Source organism: Choloepus didactylus, chromosome 23 (assembly GCF_015220235.1).
Source record: "Choloepus didactylus isolate mChoDid1 chromosome 23, mChoDid1.pri, whole genome shotgun sequence".
Taxonomy (NCBI): domain Eukaryota; kingdom Metazoa; phylum Chordata; class Mammalia; order Pilosa; family Megalonychidae; genus Choloepus; species Choloepus didactylus.
In genome coordinates, this window is record NC_051329.1 from 8559451 (window position 1) to 8577001 (window position 17551).

The window sequence follows — 17551 nt, forward strand, 5'->3', positions numbered from 1 at the left end:
AAAAATACAGGACTGATTGAGAGTCCCTGAAGCCAAGACTCCAGCCCAATTTTATCAGATTGTTTTAGAAAAAGGCTCCTTGACCCAAGTCCCTCAATCCTCACCCCCCGTACAAATGGGCTCAGCACATAATTAAAATAAAAAACATATATATATCATGGTGATTGGCTTTTTGGAACAGCCAAGGGGAAATTCAGAGCCAAATCCTCTTTTGCAAACATTCCAGACTCTGCTTCCCAGCACAGGGAGGGACTGGCTCCCAAACAAGCCGTTTCATGGAGACAAACATATGAGAAGTGGACTTTAGATCCCTTTTGTGGTCCTGGTAGTTGTGCAACCGGCCGCTTCAGTCTGTGGAAGGATGCAAAGGGTATGGACCCAGGGTTGCAGGGAGGCAAAGTGACTGCAAAGAATTTTTCTAACACCCAACAAGGGCCATTTTTAGAACATTCTTCCTCGACAGCCCTTTCCATTTTTTATGCTTTATTTTTAGGTGTGGGCCTAGGAAATGGCTCTGAGAAGCTGCAGAGCAAAGCCTCCCCTCTCTGGCACTGCCTGGGGACGCCCCATGGGATTGAGGGAGAGGACTGGGCAGTCAGGCAAAGGTTAGGGGAGGAACGCGGAGGCAGGGGCCCGGAACGACTCCAGGAAATGTTTGTATTTCTCCACCAGGAGGGATGACAAACAAGCATTTTTAGAGCGTTCCAGGCAGCTTTGCATGCTCTCCGATACACAGTGAGTCTGAGCAGCAGAAGTAAAGCTGGAAATCAAAATTATTCTGTGGCTGCACCCAAAAAACTCCTCCACAGTTTGGATTTATCGGGCCGGCCAGCTGCTCCCAATTCTTGCACGGAATGACGTGCCCTGCAGCTCTTCGCCATGGGGAATGCTTGGCCTCTCCGTGAGATGGGCAGCTTGAGATCCAGGTTCCAGGAAGAGGACTTCACTGGTTCTTTCAATTCCTGCCTGAGGTTTCTGTTCTCCCCGCGGTGAGCCCAGCCACGTGGGTGGTACCTGCACCCCAGAGTAATGACGTTGCATCCAGCATCCGGATGAGTGGCAGCTTCAGATTAGCATCGGCGCCTTGGTGGGGTCTCCAGGGCCTGCTGGGCACACGGAGTTCTCGTTCTGCCTCCACCATGGACAACAGGTCGTGCTGCCTCATCGAAAGGGACCCCATCTCCCAGGTGATGCCGCCCCTGCTGATTCTGGCCTTTGTGCTTGGCGCGCTGGGTAACGGGGTGGCCTTGTGCAGTTTCTGCTTCCACATGAAGATCTGGAAGCCAAGCACCATCTACCTTTTCAACTTGGCTGTGGCTGACTTCCTCCTCATGATCTGCCTCCCCTTTCGGACAGACTACTACCACCGGCACCGCCACTGGGCTTTCGAGGACGTCCCCTGCCGGTTGGTGCTCTTCATGCTGGCCATGAACAGGGCTGGGAGCATCGTCTTTCTGACAGTGGTGGCTGTGGACAGGTATTTCAAAGTGGTCCACCCCCACCACATGGTGAACACCATCTCCAACCGTACGGCGGCGGGCATCGTCGGTGCCCTGTGGACCCTGGTCATTCTGGGCACGCTGTATCTCTTGATGGAGAACCATCTGTGTGTGCAAGAGGCGGCCATCTCTTGTGAGAGCTTCATCATGGAGTCGGCCAATGGCTGGCACGACATCATGTTCCAGCTGGAGTTCTTTCTGCCCCTTGGTATCATCTTGTTTTGCTCCTTCAAGGTTGTCTGGAGCCTGAAGCAGAGGCAGCAGCTGGCCAGACAGACGCGGATGAAGAGAGCCACCCGGTTCATCATGGTGGTGGCCCTTGTGTTCATCACGTGCTACCTGCCCAGTGTGTCGGCCAGACTCTACTTCCTCTGGACAGTGCCCTCAAGCGCCTGCGATCCGTCCATCCATGTGGCCCTGCACGTAACCCTCAGCTTCACCTACATGAACAGCATGCTCAACCCCTTGGTGTATTATTTTTCCAGTCCCTCGTTCCCCAAATTCTACACCAAGTTCAAGCTCTGCAGTTTGAGACCCAAGAATCTGCAACTCTCCAAGACACAGAAGCCAGAGGAGAAGCCAACGTCAAAGCTCTGTCGCAGGAGTTGCACCAGCGTGGCAAATAGCTTCCAAAGCCAAGCCGATGGTCAGTGGGGTCTCCAGATGTGTTGAGTGGTACTAAAACAACCAAACAAACCAAGGGGGACAGATTGGTGACTCAGAAATAATCCATGCTGAGGGGTGGGGGCGCTTTGAAAATGCCACCCTTTCTTAGCTACATCCTCCCTGCTTTTTGGAAATGAAATTCATGTTATACCTTCCTGGAAGCTTCCAGCTAACTGAAGTGAGTCGATTGCACTTATATGATCTGATAAGTGATAAGGGATAGCATGGGCGTGTGATGGGGTATGTGTGTGTTGGGGGAGAAGGGTGAGTTACGAATCACTTGCTCCTGTGTCATTTTAAACAGCTGAATAACTACACACGTGTTTAAACGGGTCATGTCCTCTGTCCGTGGGAATGAATGAACTTAATGTCTTATCAGTATTTCCTATGCTCAGACCTTAAATTGCTACTTGTCTCAGGCTAACTGAAACCTTTAGATTGAGATGGAAGGATCCTGATGATTTTCATCTTCTTGGGGGCCTCTCCCCCCATTTCTCTGGAATGGTTCTGACTTCCTGGCATCCCAGGAAGAAGGACAGAAAAATGATCTGCTCTGACCTTCTAGCTCCACATTTTTCTGCCAAGTCTTTGCATTTCAAAGAAGGTGCTGACTGCTATGTTTACCTGCCCTGATTTTTCCAGAGCTAGCTGAGTGCTTGAAAAAATCCAGTTAGCTTTTGGGATGTGCTGAGTCCTGCTTAGTTGCTCTGGATTGCTTGTTATAGGACTGTGAGTCAAAATTATTAAATCACCCATTCTCCAAGCATTTACTGAATCCATAGTCTGTGCCAGGCACTGTGCTGGTGTGTGTGTGACAAAAAAGGTTTTGCGGGGCAAAAAGAAAGAAGTTAAGGACCCCTGCCTTCTCACTGAACAGTTTCTAGACCTGTTCTCTGCAAACATCAATGTTTTAGTCTTATTCTTGGCAGGACTCTGTACAAACACCAAAGAGTGGAAGGAACAAACCTCTCTTAGGCATGTGAATTTCCCAAATATGTTCCTGGGGCCCTCAAAACTGACCAGATGATCTATGAAATGATGGGCTGCCCCACCCTGAATTAAGGGAAAAGACTCCAAGCCCACCTGAGCACCATTTTCAAACCACAAAGCGGTGAGAATAGTTCTTGACTCCTCTCTTTCCAGTTTCTCCAAGGCCCAGGGTCCTCTCCACACTCAAAGACATTGTTAGCCTTTAGTTCTTCGGCCTCAAAATCCCCCTCTAGTCTGTCCCTATCACTTCCTTTTTCAGAGGCACTGCACAGTCAAGCAAGTGAAACTACGAGCTGTCGAGAGTCAGATAAATCTAAGTCCGAATCCAGCTCTACCACTTGTAGATGTGTGATCTTGGGGGCACATTTTATTCAATTAATTCTTAGTTTCCGTTTCCTCATCTGTAAAATGGTGGTAACAGTAGGGTCACTGGGAGGGTTGGGAGAAAGGAAGGTCTCAGAGCACAGGGACATGGTTCCCTCTTATGTCCCCAGGGCCTCGAACAGTGCCTGGCTCCTAGTAGTGTTCTATCATATTTGCTGAATGAACGGAATGAGTGAATAAGTGCATGTAAAGCTTTGAGCACATGATCTATGACTCCTCATGGATGACCTACCATGTTAACACATTTTACATCTAAGAAACTGAGGCACAGAGGCCATGTCCCTCCCTATTCAGGCCCCTGAGGTTATTGCCCCATTACTGTCACCTGAGCCCCCAGCACCCCAGTTGCCAGGGGAAGGATGAAGACAAGAACTCTTATCAGTGTCAACGAAACACACAATCTCCCGGGAGAAATCTGTGAAAACCCACACTTCTGCTTTTAAGTCTATTCTTGGAAAAAATTCTTTCCGGGGTTGCTCCTTTGTTGTTTCATCTTAATAAAGATGGGTTTGGAAACAAAAATCTGTGTCCTGGCTGTGACTCTATGTTGGAAAACTGGTATGACCTTGTGTATGATGTCCAGAAGCTCTGGGCAAGCCCAGGGCAGAGGTTCTCACTAAACAATGGGAAGAACAGACAAACAAAAAGAAACAAAGAAAACTCATGCAAAACCCAATCATCTGGACTCTAAACTGGCTTCCCTTTTTTAGTTCGTAGAACGTGACAAACAATAAATCTTATCAAGAAGCATTCCTCAGAAACTGTAAGAAAGAGGAGGATAGCTTTTTTGACAATTGTTGAAGCTACCAGGAATAGGAAACCTAATTAATTTAAAAGAAAATATTTTCTCCTCTAACTCAGTGTAAGGAAAAGTCGAAAAAAACCTAAAGGAATATCAGACCAGATAGTCTATAGGAATTCTGTGGGGGAAAATAAGAGGTACCTTTTATTGGTGCTGACAGTTCTGGTCTATTTTCAGAATGGATTTCCTTACCCTTTATTAAAACTGAAATGTGATGTTGGTGTTTGAGGTTGCTGGAGGTGTTAAGGCATTCATTAAAGCTTCGATAGCAGGGCAGGGATTTGGCCATAACCATGAGCCACGGTCTCAACTTGCTGGCCTTCTGGGTCTTCTCATCCCCAGAGGTGTCCAGTCTGACTCAAGACCCCCCTCCTCACAGTGAGCCCATAAATGGCAAGAGCACCTGCTGTGTGATTTGCGGGGCCCAGTGAAACACGATTAAGAATGTCAAGAAAGCAACAGCAAAGCATGAAACAAGCACAGGACCCCCATAAGATGCTCCATGTAGCTGACCCGGCTGAATGCTGTGTGTGTGTGTGTGTGTGTGGGTGTGTGTGTGTGTTAAAACTCAACAGATTCATGGTTGGTTGAGATGGAGTAGAATAAGCTTCAGAGAGGAGCTCTCATATGGGCCTAGTCTGTATTCGGTTTCCAGTGTATTAGACTATAAAATGATACATTGGGGGGATGTCTACATTTATCCCCGGTAAGGATTCGTTCATTCATTCAGACCCTCTTTTGAGGACTATTCATTAAGTGCCAGCTCTGTCTCTGGACAGCAGAAGCACAGATGAAAAGTTTAGTCTCTAACCTCATGGGGTCTATTGTAGAAATCAAGGAAGAGTAACATTGCAATTCTGGGTAATTGCAGAAGGTGGCAAATACGGGATTCTACAGGAGAATTGAGGGCCCCTTATCCAGTCTTGGGGATCAGGGAAAGCTTCTCAGAGAAAGTGACTCAGGACCTTGGCCCTGAAAGATGCACAGAAGGCAGCCAGGTGAATCAGTGGAGGACATTCCAGGTGGGCAGGGGAGAGGTGGGATTGGTGAGAAAGGGCTGGAAGATCCCTGGGCCTGAAGGAAGAGCCTGGGGCTGGGGCAGGGGCTGGGAGAGGTGACGTCCAGGAGGCAGGCTGTCACGTTCTACGAACTAAAAAAGGGAAGCCAGTTTAGAGTCCAGATGATTGGGTTTTGCATGAGTTTTCTTTGTTTCTTTTTGTTTGTCTGTTCTTCCCGTTGTTTAGTGAGAACCTCTGCCCTCAGCTGCCAGAAGAGTCATTGGGTAGCCTTTCAGACTCCTTTCTTTTTAAAAAAGAATAGGTTTCTTTAGTTACAAGAGGCCTACAGGCTTACACCCAAAATTTAAAAATTGTACACACAGATAAAGAAAGAAGTAAGAGTCTTCCTTTAGCTTCTCTCAATCTCATTTCCTGCAGATGACTACTTTTATCTTGTGTGGTATATACACACTTGTGCACAAAGTCTTAGTTTTGTTTTGCTCAATAGGATTATATTACATATATTGCTTTGCTGAGTACTTTAATCATGAATAGGTTTCTCCATCAGAACATAGAGATCAGGCTCATTCTTATCATTATATTCCATTATATAAACAAACCAAGGCCTTTTAATGGACATTTGCTTACAGTTTTCCTCTATTACAGCCATTCTGGGGCGAATATTCAGAATCATGTTTTGGGCACATGTGCCAGGGTTTTGGGAAGCTAGATTCTCAGACATGGAAGTGTTGGCTCCAAGGGCAGACATACTTTGGAGAGGCAGTGTGCATGGGGCTCGGAGTACAGCCCCCAGAACTGGACTATCTGGGTCCAAATCTCCTTTACTTATTTGCTGGTTGACCTTGAGCAAATTACTTAATCTCTCAGTGCTTTACTTTCCTTGCTGTAAAATGGGATAATAGTACCTGCCCAGAGTTGTGAGTGCTATGTGAGTTTACAGATATAAAGCACTTGGAAGAGTGCCCAATGAAAAGGGAGACTGTTTCTTTCTTAGCTCTTATTAGAGTCTTGATAAATACCATCAAATTGCCTAAGAAAAAAGGCTGAATCAATTATATTCCCACATACAGTATACGAAAAATCCTTTTGTTCCACTCTCTTGCCATAAAGGTCCTTGGTTTTTTGTTTTGTTTTGTTTTTTAATAAACCTTTTTTTTTTTCTTTTTGCTAACAGCTTTATTGAGGTATAATTTACATACCACACAATCCACCCACTAAAGGAGTACAGTTCACAGGCTCTTAGTAAGTTCACATAGTTGTACAACCGTCAACACAAGAGAACAATGGAATATTATTCAACCATAAAAAGGAATGATCCATTCTACAAAATGGATGAAGCTTGAAAACATGATGCTAAGGGGAAGAAGCCAGACACAAAAGGCTTCTTACTGTATGTGGTAGTTTGAAGCTGTCATATGCCCTCAAAAGAAACCCAGAACCCATCAGCTGCCGTCACTTCCCAATTCGCACCAATCCCTCCAGCCCTCGGCAATCAGTAATCTACTTTCTGTCTCCAGAGATCTGCCTGTTCTGGACATATCCTATAAATGGAATCACAGTGTTTTGGTTTGCTAGAGCTGCCATACACCAGAAATGGGTTGGCTTTTACAATGTGGATTTGTTAACTTAAAATTTACAGTTCTTAGGCCGTGAAAAATGCCTCAACTACAGGCATCAACAGGACAATACGTGGGCTCTGAAGGCAAGCCGCTGGCAGCTGGGACACCTCTGTCACGTGGGAAGGCACATGGCCAGTGTCCGCTGGTCCTTCGCTCCCGGGTTTCGTTGCTTTCAGCGTCTGGCGTCAGTAGCTTCCTCTCTGAGCTTCTGTGGGTCCTCTCTCAGCTTCTCTGGGGCTTTTCTCTATGTAATTTTCCTAATTTCATCTCCCAGCTTCTGTGTCTCTTAGCTTCTGTCTTTCATCCTCTTATAAAGGACTTCAGTAAGGGGATTAAGACTCACCTTGTATGGAGTGGGTTACATTTCAATTGAAATAACTTAATTAAAAGGTCCAACCCACAATAGGTCCACACCCACAGGAATGGATTAAAAGAACATGACCTTTTCTGGGGCATATAACCTTTTGTGTCTGGCTTCTTTCCCTTAACATCATGTTTTCAAGCTTCATCCACTTTGTAGAATAGACCATTCCTTTTTATGGTTGAATAATATTCCATTGTAGAGGTATACCACTGATGAACATTTGGGTTATTTCTCTTTTTTGGTTCTCATGAACAATGCTGCTATGAACATTCATGTACAAGTGTTTTGCGTGGCCTTATGTTTTCATTTCTGTTGGGTATATATCTAGTAGTGGAAATACTGGGTCATAGGTAACTCTTTGTTTCATATTTTGAGGAATTGCCAAACTTTTACAAAGCAGCAGCACCATTTTACATGCTCACCAGCAATATATTAGGGTTCCAGTTTCTCCACATCTTCACCAACACGTGCTATTGTCTATCTTTTCTATTATAGTCAATCTAGTGGGTGTGAGGTGGTATGTGCATGAGATTTTGACTTGCATTTCCCTAATGGCTAAGGATATTGGCATCATTTGCCCATTTTTAATTGGGTTATTTATCATTTTATTACTGAGCTGGATACTGGTGCCTTATTACAATTTTTTTTTAATCATCATTTTATTGAGATATATTCACATACCACGCAGTCATACAAAACAAATCGTACTTTCGATTGTTTACAGTACCATTACATAGTTGTACATTCATCACCTAAATCAATCCCTGACACCTTCATTAGCACACACACAAAAATAACAAGAATAATAATTAGAGTGAAAAAGAGCAATTGAAGTAAAAAAGAACACTGGGTACCTTTGTCTGTTTGTTTCCTTCCCCTATTTTTCTACTCATCCATCCATAAACTAGACAAAGTGGAGTGTGGTCCTTATGGCTTTCCCAATCCCATTGTCACCCCTCATAAGCTACATTTTTATACATCTGTCTTCGAGATTCATGGGTTCTGGGTTGTAGTTTGATAGTTTCAGGTATCCACCACCAGCTACCCCAATTCTTTAGAACCTAAAAAGGGTTGTCTAAAGTGTGCGTAAGAGTGCCCACCAGAGTGACCTCTCGGCTCGTTTTGGAATCTCTCTGCCACTGAAGCTTATTTCATTTCCTTTCATATCCCCCTTTTGGTCAAGAAGATGTTCTCCGTCCCACGATGCCGGGTCTACATTCCTCCCCGGGAGTCATATTCCACGTTGCCAGGGAGATTCACTCCCCTGGGTGTCTGATCCCACGTAGGGGGGAGGGCAGTGATTTCACCTTTCAAGTTGGCTTAGCCAGAGAGAGAGGGCCACATCTGAGCAACAAAGAGGCATTCAGGAGGAGACTCTTAGGCACAAATATAGGGAGGCCTAGCCTCTCCTTTGCAGCAACCATCTTCCCAAGGGTAAAACTTATGGTAGAGGGCTCAACCCATCAAACCACCAGTCCCCTATGTCTGTGGTCATGTTAGCAACCATGGAGGTGGGGTAGGCGAATACCCCTGCATTCTCCACAGGCACCTCAAGGGGGGACTACATCATTTTTTTTTCCTTGTTTTTCTTTCTTTCTTTTTTTTTTTTTAACTTTCCCTTCTTTTTTAAATCAACTGTATGAAAAAAAAAGTTAAAAAGAAAACAAACATACAATAAAAGAACATTTCAAAGAGACCATAACAAGGGAGTAAGAAAAAGACAACTAACCTAAGATAACTGCTTAACTTCCAACATGTTCCTACTTTACCCCAAGAAAGTTACATAATATAGCAGCATTTCTGTGAACTTGTTCCTACTATATCCATCAGAAATTAACAGACCATAGTCATTTCTGGGCATCCCCAGAACGTTAAAAAGCTTATCTGTTCTTCTTGGATTATTGTTCCCCCTTCCTTAATTGCTCTCTACTGCTAGTTCCCCTACATTCTACATTATAAACCATTTGTTTTACATTTTTCAAAGTTCACATTAGTGGTAGCATATAATATTTCTCTTTTTGTGCCTGGCTTATTTCACTCAGCATTATGTCTTCAAGGTTCATCCATGTTGTCATATGTTTCACGAGATCGTTCCTTCTTACTGACGCGTAGTATTCCATCGTGTGTATATACCACATTTTATTTATCCACTCATCTGTTGAAGGACATTTGGGTTGTTTCCATCTCTTGGCAATTGTGAATAATGCTGCTATGAACATTGGCGTGCAGATATCTGTTCGTGTCACTGCTTTCCGATCTTCCGGGTATATACCGAGAAGTGCAATCGCTGGATCGAATGGTAACTCTATATCTAGTTTTCTAAGGAACTGCCAGACTGACTTCCAGAGTGGCTGAACCATTATACAGTCCCACCAACAATGAATAAGAGTTCCAATTTCTCCACATCCCCTCCAGCATTTGTAGTTTCCTGTTTGTTTAATGGCAGCCATTCTAACCGGTGTTAGATGGTATCTCATTGTGGTCTTAATTTGCATCTCTCTAATAGCTAGTGAAGCTGAACATTTTTTCATGTGTTTCTTGGCCATTTGTATTTCCTCTTCAGAGAACTGTCTTTTCATATCTTTTGCCCATTTTATAATTGGGCTGTCTGTACTATTGTCATTGAGTTGTAGGATTTCTTTGTATATGCAAGATATCAGTCTTTTGTCAGATACATGGTTTCCAAAAATTTTTTCCCATTGAGTTGGCTGCCTCTTTACCTTTTTGAGAAATTCCTTTGAGGTGCAGAAACTTCTAAACTTGAGGAGTTCCCATTTATCTATTTTCTCTTTTGTTGCTTGTGCTTTGGGTGTAAAGTCTAGGAAGTGGCCGCCTAATACAAGGTCTTGAAGATGTTTTCCTACATTATCTTCTAGGAGTTTTATGGTACTTTCTTTTATATTGAGATCTTTGGTCCATTTTGAGTTAATTTTTGTGTAGGGGGTGAGGTAGGGGTCCTCTTTCATTCTTTTGGATATGGATATCCAACTCTCCCAGCCCCATTTGTTGAAAAGACCATTATGGCTCAGTTCGGTGACTTTGGGGGCCTTATCAAAGATCAGTCGGCCATAGATCTGAGGGTCTATCTCTGAATTCTCAATTCGATTCCATTGATCTATATGTCTCTCTTTGTGCCAGTACCATGCTGTTTTGGCAACTGTGGCTTTATAATAAGCTTCAAAGTCAGGGAGTGTAAGTCCTCCCACTTCGTTTTTCTTTTTTAGAGTGTCTTTAGCAATTTGAGGCATCTTCCCTTTCCAAATAAATTTGATGACTAGCTTTTCCAAGTCTGCAAAGTAGGTTGTTGGAATTTTGATTGGGATTGCATTGAATCTGTAGATGAGTTTGGGTAGAATTGACATCTTAATGACATTTAGCCTTCCTATCCATCACATGGAATATTTTTCCATCTTTTAAGGTCCCCTTCTATTTCTTTTAGTAGAGTTATGTAGTTTTCTTTGTATAGGTCTTTTACATCTTTGGTTAAGTTGATTCCTAGGTACTTGATTTTTTTAGTTGCTATTGAAAATGGTATCTTTTTCTTGAGTGTCTCTTCAGTTTGTTCATTTCTAGCATATAGAAACATTACTGACTTATGTGCATTAATCTTGTATCCCGCTACTTTGCTAAATTTGTTTATTAGCTCTAGTAGCTGTATCGTCGATTTCTCAGGGTTTTCTAGATATAAGATCATATCGTCTGCAAACAATGAGAGTTTTACTTCTTCTTTTCCAATTTGGATGCCTTTTATTTCTTTGTCTTGCCGGATTGCCCTGGCTAGCACTTCCAGCACAATGTTGAATAACAGTGGTGACAGCGGGCATCCTTGTCTTGTTCCTGATCTTAGAGGGAAGGCTTTCAGTCTCTCACCATTGAGTACTATGCTGGCTGTGGGTTTTTCATATATGCTCTTTATCATGTTGAGGAAGTTTCCTTCAATTCCTACCTTTTGAAGTGTTTTTATCAAAAATGGATGTTGGATTTTGTCAAATGCTTTTTCAGCATCTATTGAGATGATCAATTGATTTTTCCCTTACGAGTTTTTAATGTGTTGTAATACATTGATTGTTTTTCTTATGTTGAACCATCCTTGCATGCCTGGAATGAACCCCACTTGGTCATGGTGTATGATTTTTTTAATGTGTCTTTGGATTCGACTTGCAAGTATTTTGTTGAGGATTTTTGCATCTATATTCATTAGGGAGATTGGCCGGTAGTTTTCCTTTTTTGTAGCATCTTTGCCTGGTTTTGGTATTAGATTGATGTTAGCTTCATAAAATGAGTTAGGTAGTGTTCCATTTTCTTCAATGTTTTGAAAGAGTTTGAGTAAGATTGGTGTCAGTTCTTTCTGGAAAGTTTGGTAGAATTCCCCTGTGAAGCCATCTGGCCCTGGGCATTTATTTGTGGGAAGATTTTTGATGACTGATTGGATCTCTTTGCTTGTGATGGGTTGGTTGAGGTCTTCTATTTCTTCTCTGGTCAGTCTAGGTTGTTCATATGTTTCCAGGAAATTGTCCATTTCTTCTACATTGTCCAGTTTGTTGCCATACAGTTGTTCATAATATTCTCTTATAATTTTTTTAATTTCTTCAGGATCTGCAGTTATGTCACCTTTTTCATTCATTATTTTGTTTATATGGGTCTTCTCTCTTTTTGATTTTGTCAGTCTAGCTAGGGGCTTGTCAATCTTGTTGATCTTCTCAAAGAACCAACTTTTGGTGATATTTATCCTCTCTATTGTTTTTTTTGTTCTCTATGTCATTTATTTCTGCTTTAATCCTTGTTATTTCTTTTCTTCTACTTGGTTTAGGATTGGTTTGCTGTTCATTTTCTAGCTTCTTCAGTTGATCCATTAGTTCTTTGATTTTGGCTCTTTCTTCCTTTTTAATATATGCGTTTAGTGCTATAAATTTCCCCCTTAGCACTGCTTTTGCTGCATCCCATAGGTTTTGGTATGTTGTGTTCTCATTTTCATTCATCTCTATATATTTAGCAATTTCTCTTGCTATTTCTTCTTTAACCCACTGATTATTTAGGAGTGTGTTGTTTAACCTCCAGGTATTTGTGAATTTTCTAAGTCTCTGATGGTTATTGACTTCTAATTGTATTCCATTGTGGTCAGAGAATGTGCTTTGAATAATTTCAATCTTTTTAAATTTATTGAGGCTTGTTTTATGTACCAGCATATGATCTATTCTGGAGAAAGTTCCGTGAGCACTAGAAAAGTATGTGTATCCTGGTGATTTGGGATGTAATGTCCTGTATATGTCTGTTAAATCTAATTCATTTATCAGATTGTTTAGGTTTTCAATTTCCTTATTGGTCTTCTGTCTGGTTGATCTATCTATAGGAGAGAGTGATGTGTTGAAGTCTCCCACAATTATTGTGGAAACATCAATTGCTTCCTTTAGTTTTGCCAGTGTTTCTCTCATGTATTTTGTGGCACCTTGATTGGGTGCATAGACATTTACGATTGTTATTTCTTCTTGCTGAATTGCCCCTTTTATTAGTATGTAGTGGCCTTCTTTGTCTCTCAAAACATCCCTGCATTTGAAGTCTATTTTATCTTGAGATTAATATTGCTACACCTGCTTTCTTTTGGCTGTAGCTTGCATGAAATATTTTTTTCCATCCTTTCACTTTCAGTTTCTTTGTGTCCCTATGTCTAAGATGAGTCTCTTGTATGCAACATATTGATGGTTCATTTTTTTTGATCCATTCTGCGAATCTATATCTTTTAATTGGGGAGTTTAATCCATTTACATTCAACGTTAAAACCGTGAAGGCATTTCTTGAATTGGCCATCTTATCCTTTGGTTTATGTTTGCCATATTTTTCCCTCTCTCTATTAATATCCTTTATTGTACCCATACCGAATCTCTTTAGTACTGAACCTTTCTCCAAGTCTCTCTGTCTTGTCTTTGTTTCTCTGTCTGTAGGGCTCCCTTTAGTATCTCCAGTAGGGCAGGTCTCTTGTTAGCAAATTCTCTCAGCATTTGTTTGTCTGTGAAAAATTTAAGCTCTCCCTCAAATTTGAAGGAGAGCTTTGCTGGATAAAGTATTCTTGGCTGGAAATTTTTCTCACTCAGAATTTTAAATATATCGTGCCACTGCCTTCTCACCTCCATGGTGGCTGCTGAGTAGTCACTACTTAGTCTTATGCTGTTTCCTTTGTATGTGGTGAATTGCTTTTCTCTTGCTGCTTTCAGAACTTGCTCCTTCTCTTCTGTGTTTGACAGTGTGATCAGTATATGTCTTGGAGTGGGTTTATTTGGATTTATTCTATTTGGAGTTCGCTGAGCATTTATGATTTGTGTATTTATGTTGTTTAGAAGATTTGGGAAGTTTTCCCCAACAATTTCTTTGAATACTCTTCCTAGACCTTTACCCTTTTCTTCCCCTTCTGGGACACCAATGAGTCTTATATTTGGACGTTTCATATTATCTATCATATCCCTGAGGTCCATTTTGATTTTTTCAATTTTTTTCCCCATTCTTTCTTTTATGCTTTCATTTTCCATTCTGTCATCTTCCAGGTCACTGATTCGTTGTTCAACTTCCTCTAGTCTTGTACTATGAGTGTCCAGAATCTTTTTAATTTGGTCAACAGTTTCTTTAATTTCCATAAGATCATCCATTTTTTTATTTAGTCTTGCAATGTCTTCTTTATGCTCTTCTAGAGTCTTCTTGATTTCCTTTATATCCCGTACTATGGTCTCATTGTTCATCTTTAGTTCTTTTGAGTAGCTGCTCTAGGTGCTGTGTCTCTTCTGGTCTTTTGATTTGGGTGCTTGGGCTTGGGTTATCCATATCGTCTGGTTTTTTCATATGCTTTATAATTTTCTGTTGTTTTTGGCCTCGTGGCATTTGCTGAACTTGATAGGGTTCTTTTAGGGTTTGTAGACCTATTGAAGTCCTTATCTCTAATTTATCAGATCTACAGCTTCGTGGATTACACTTTCTCTAACTAACCAGCAGGTGGCGTCCACGAGCCACCTGTTCTCCACAAGCCAGTTCTCCCCTGCTTAGCCTTTCTGGTGAGTGGGGGAGTGAGTCTTGTGGGGTCCAATTGGTGTACCAAGCTTGCGTGTGTAGTTAGTGTTGCCTGCCCTGTATGTGGGGCATGTTTCTGGGCAGTCGGGGAGGGGGGTGGCCCTAACAATCAAATCTCCCTGGTGATCCTAGAGTTTTAAAGCTGCTGCAATAGTCTAATCCTTCAGTTCAGTCCTGCCACAGTTTGTCTCTGCCACTGACCCACAAGTCCTTGGTATTTGCGTATGGCTCCTGAGACTTGCAAGTGGGCCCCTCTTCCAGGCTGTGCACCCCGGGTCCTCTGTTGAGGGATGACTGTGCTATGTCACAGGTGAGTGCCGTCCCCCCAGGGCAGTTCTGGGCTGCTGGGCTGTGTAGGGAGGCTCCCAGTCTGCTCAAATGATGGCTGGATGGGGCTCTGTTAATTCACACTGCTCCACCTTCCCAACTCTGGGACAATCAGCTGAGGTTGCAGGGAAGGCTAATGTCCACGCCCAGTTTTGTGGTGTGTGCCTGTTATTTGAAGCACTTCTGTCACACTGGGTTGTCTGGGGCAGCTCTGGGCTATGGGGCTGGCGATGGGCAGGAGTGTTTCCTGTCCACTAGGATGGTGGCTGTGAGCGGACACCCCCCTTTTCTTGGGAAGTTGTGGTGTTTAGTGAATTTTCTCAGCCACTGAATTATTGCCTTTTGTGTCAGAGCTCTCTTAGTTCTGCTCTTGACTTGACGTGCCCAAATTGAAAGTCTTTGAAGCTTTCTGTATTGGGCTTCTTAGAGTAATTGTTTTAGAAAAAGAAAAAAGCATTAAAAAAAAAAAAAAAAAAAGGGCCCTCCTCAGAGATCTAATGGGTTATTGAAATGCTAAGAGACAAAGCAACCAGGGCCATTAAGGAAAGGTCCACAGGGCAGAGAGATCAGCTTTTCTTCGGGATTTGCATATGCGCCTTAGGGCCTGAGCTCCGCCCTTCCCCTTTCTGTGTTCACCAGAACTCCAAAAATCCTCTGCTTTTATTTTGGAGTTTTTCGTGTTGTTTTTTTTTTTCTATGCCTGTCTCCTCTCTGCTGGGCTGGCTGCTCTCAGATTCTCTGGTGTCTGGTCTCAGTCTATCTATGGTTGGAGTCTGGATCAGTAGAATGAGTTTCCGAAAAGAGCAGCCACTGCAGTTCTCCCTTCTCCTTCCCGGAGCTGACAGCCCCTCCTCCCAGGGGACTGAGCCTGGCAGGGAGGGCGCGGGTCCCCTGGCCGCAAAAACTTACAGATTTCGCTGATCTCAGCAGTTCGACATTTTCATGAGTGTTATATGAAGTATGCCCAAAGACAGATTGCTCTGTGGTGTCCAGTCCACGCAGTTCCTGGCTTTCTACCTACTTTCCTGGAGGAGTAACTAAAACATACAGCTCACCAGTCTGCCATCTTGCCCCGCCTCCCGCCTTATTACAATTTGAAAATATTTTCTCCCCCTCTGTGTGTTGTCTTTTCACTTTCTTGAGCGGAGTCACTTGCACTACAAAAATTTTAAATTTTGACGAAGTTCAATTGATCTATTTTTTCTTTTGTCATTTGTACTTTTGGTGTTGATCTAAGAAGGCTCTGCCTAACTCAAGGTCACAAAGTTTCACTCTTATGTTTTCTTCTAAGAGTTTTATAGTTTTAGCTCTTATATTTAGGTCTAGGATCCACTCTGAGTTAATTTTTGTTCATGGTAAAAGATAGAGGTCCAACTTCATTCTTTTGCATGTGGCCATCCAGTAGTTCTGGCATATTGAAAAAACTATTCCTTCCCCATCGAATGGTTCTGGCACCCATATTGAAGATTAATTGACCATAAATGCTAGGGTTTATATCTGGACTCTCAATCCTCCTCTGCCGGTCTACATGTCAATCTTATGCCAAGAGCACAATGTCTTGATTACCACACATTTGTAGGAAGTTTTTAAATCTGAAAATGTGAGTCTTCCACCTTTGTTCTTCTTTTTCAAGACTGTTTAGTAGTTTGGGGTGGCCTGTAGGCTTTTTACATCAAACCCAACACTACATTTCAAAACCCTGAAATACGCGTCTCCTTTCTTTTTATATATACCCCTGCAACTTCTTCTTCTACCTCCTTACTCCCAAACTTCCACTGCTACATCACTTTCATCAGGGGTTCAAGGACCTCATTTCCCAATGGCTAAGTCTCCCAACTCAAGTCATCCACAATCTGTGGTGGCAAGACTCCCCAGTCAATGAACCACGCTTCCTGGTACTCCCACCCATGTAGCCCTGACCTCTCCAGTGGAATTCAGGCTGGCCCAGTGCCCTGCTTGATAAGGAGATTCCGGGACTTCTGAGCCCAGGCACTGAGAAGATCTGGAAGTTTGTGCTTGTGTGCTTTTGGAAACCCTGTGCAGCTATGTAGAAAGTCTCTGATTAAGAAAATAAGTAGTTAATCCCTTGAACTCCCTAAGCCGCTGCTTTCTGATCTGTAAAATGGGAACAATGATAAGGACAGCATATCTCTCCCAGGGATGTTGCTAGGATTATGTATGTGAATCTCTTTAGCCCAGTACCTGGCACAGAGCAAGCAGTTGATAATGATAGCTAATATTGTTTGCAACTTTAAAAAATAGTTGAATCCAGTTCAGTGTTGCACATTCAAGTGATAATGAGACAACCCAGGCACGGAGATTCAGGTTAACTGTGAAAGTCATAAATTTTAACTGAAGGTTCCACCAAGCTCTTAAGGATCACTGCCTTAGCTTTGAAATGATTCATTACACCAAGTTTCTGTACAACTCATGCACCAGTAAGAAAAAAAAAATACGCACAGGAGGGACACAAGCAAGACAAAACATGCCTTCTGTGCAGTGGGAAGACCGGAAATTCCATAGCAGGTACCAGAAAGCAGGGAGGCCAGAACTGATATTCTGCCTGTGTCGTTGTGAACTTTGGTTTAGAATCGTAGGCTGTGAAAGCTGGAAGAAGTTTGAAGATCAGCTAATCCCTCGACTTACACATGAAGTAACTCCAGGGTTAAGAGGTTACAGGGCTAACGAATGACCAAGCAGGAACAAGCACCCCAGTACAGCAGCTTTTCTCTCTCTCTTTTTATTTTTATTTATTTCTTTTTCTTTTTATAAACTTAAAAGTATTTCTTGTTCTTTTCTCATTTTATTCCTGACCATTGTTTAAAAAA

The 17551-nt window shown here is 42.6% G+C and overlaps 1 protein-coding gene across 1 annotated transcript; it reads left to right on the plus strand.

Annotated features, from left to right (window-relative positions):
• The first annotated feature begins 355 nt into the window (after positions 1–355).
• On the plus strand, positions 356–4054 carry HCAR1 (hydroxycarboxylic acid receptor 1). Its single transcript, XM_037816982.1, has one exon. It carries the CDS (start codon positions 1053–1055, stop codon positions 2169–2171), a length of 1119 nt encoding a protein of 372 aa, XP_037672910.1. The 5' UTR covers positions 356–1052; the 3' UTR covers positions 2172–4054.
• Positions 4055–17551: the final 13497 nt, after the last annotated feature.

Bases quoted from the DNA above. Each gene is read 5' to 3' on its own strand.
- HCAR1 (XM_037816982.1), top strand. From the start codon at position 1,053: ATGAGTGGCAGCTTCAGATTAGCATCGGCGCCTTGGTGGGGTCTCCAG.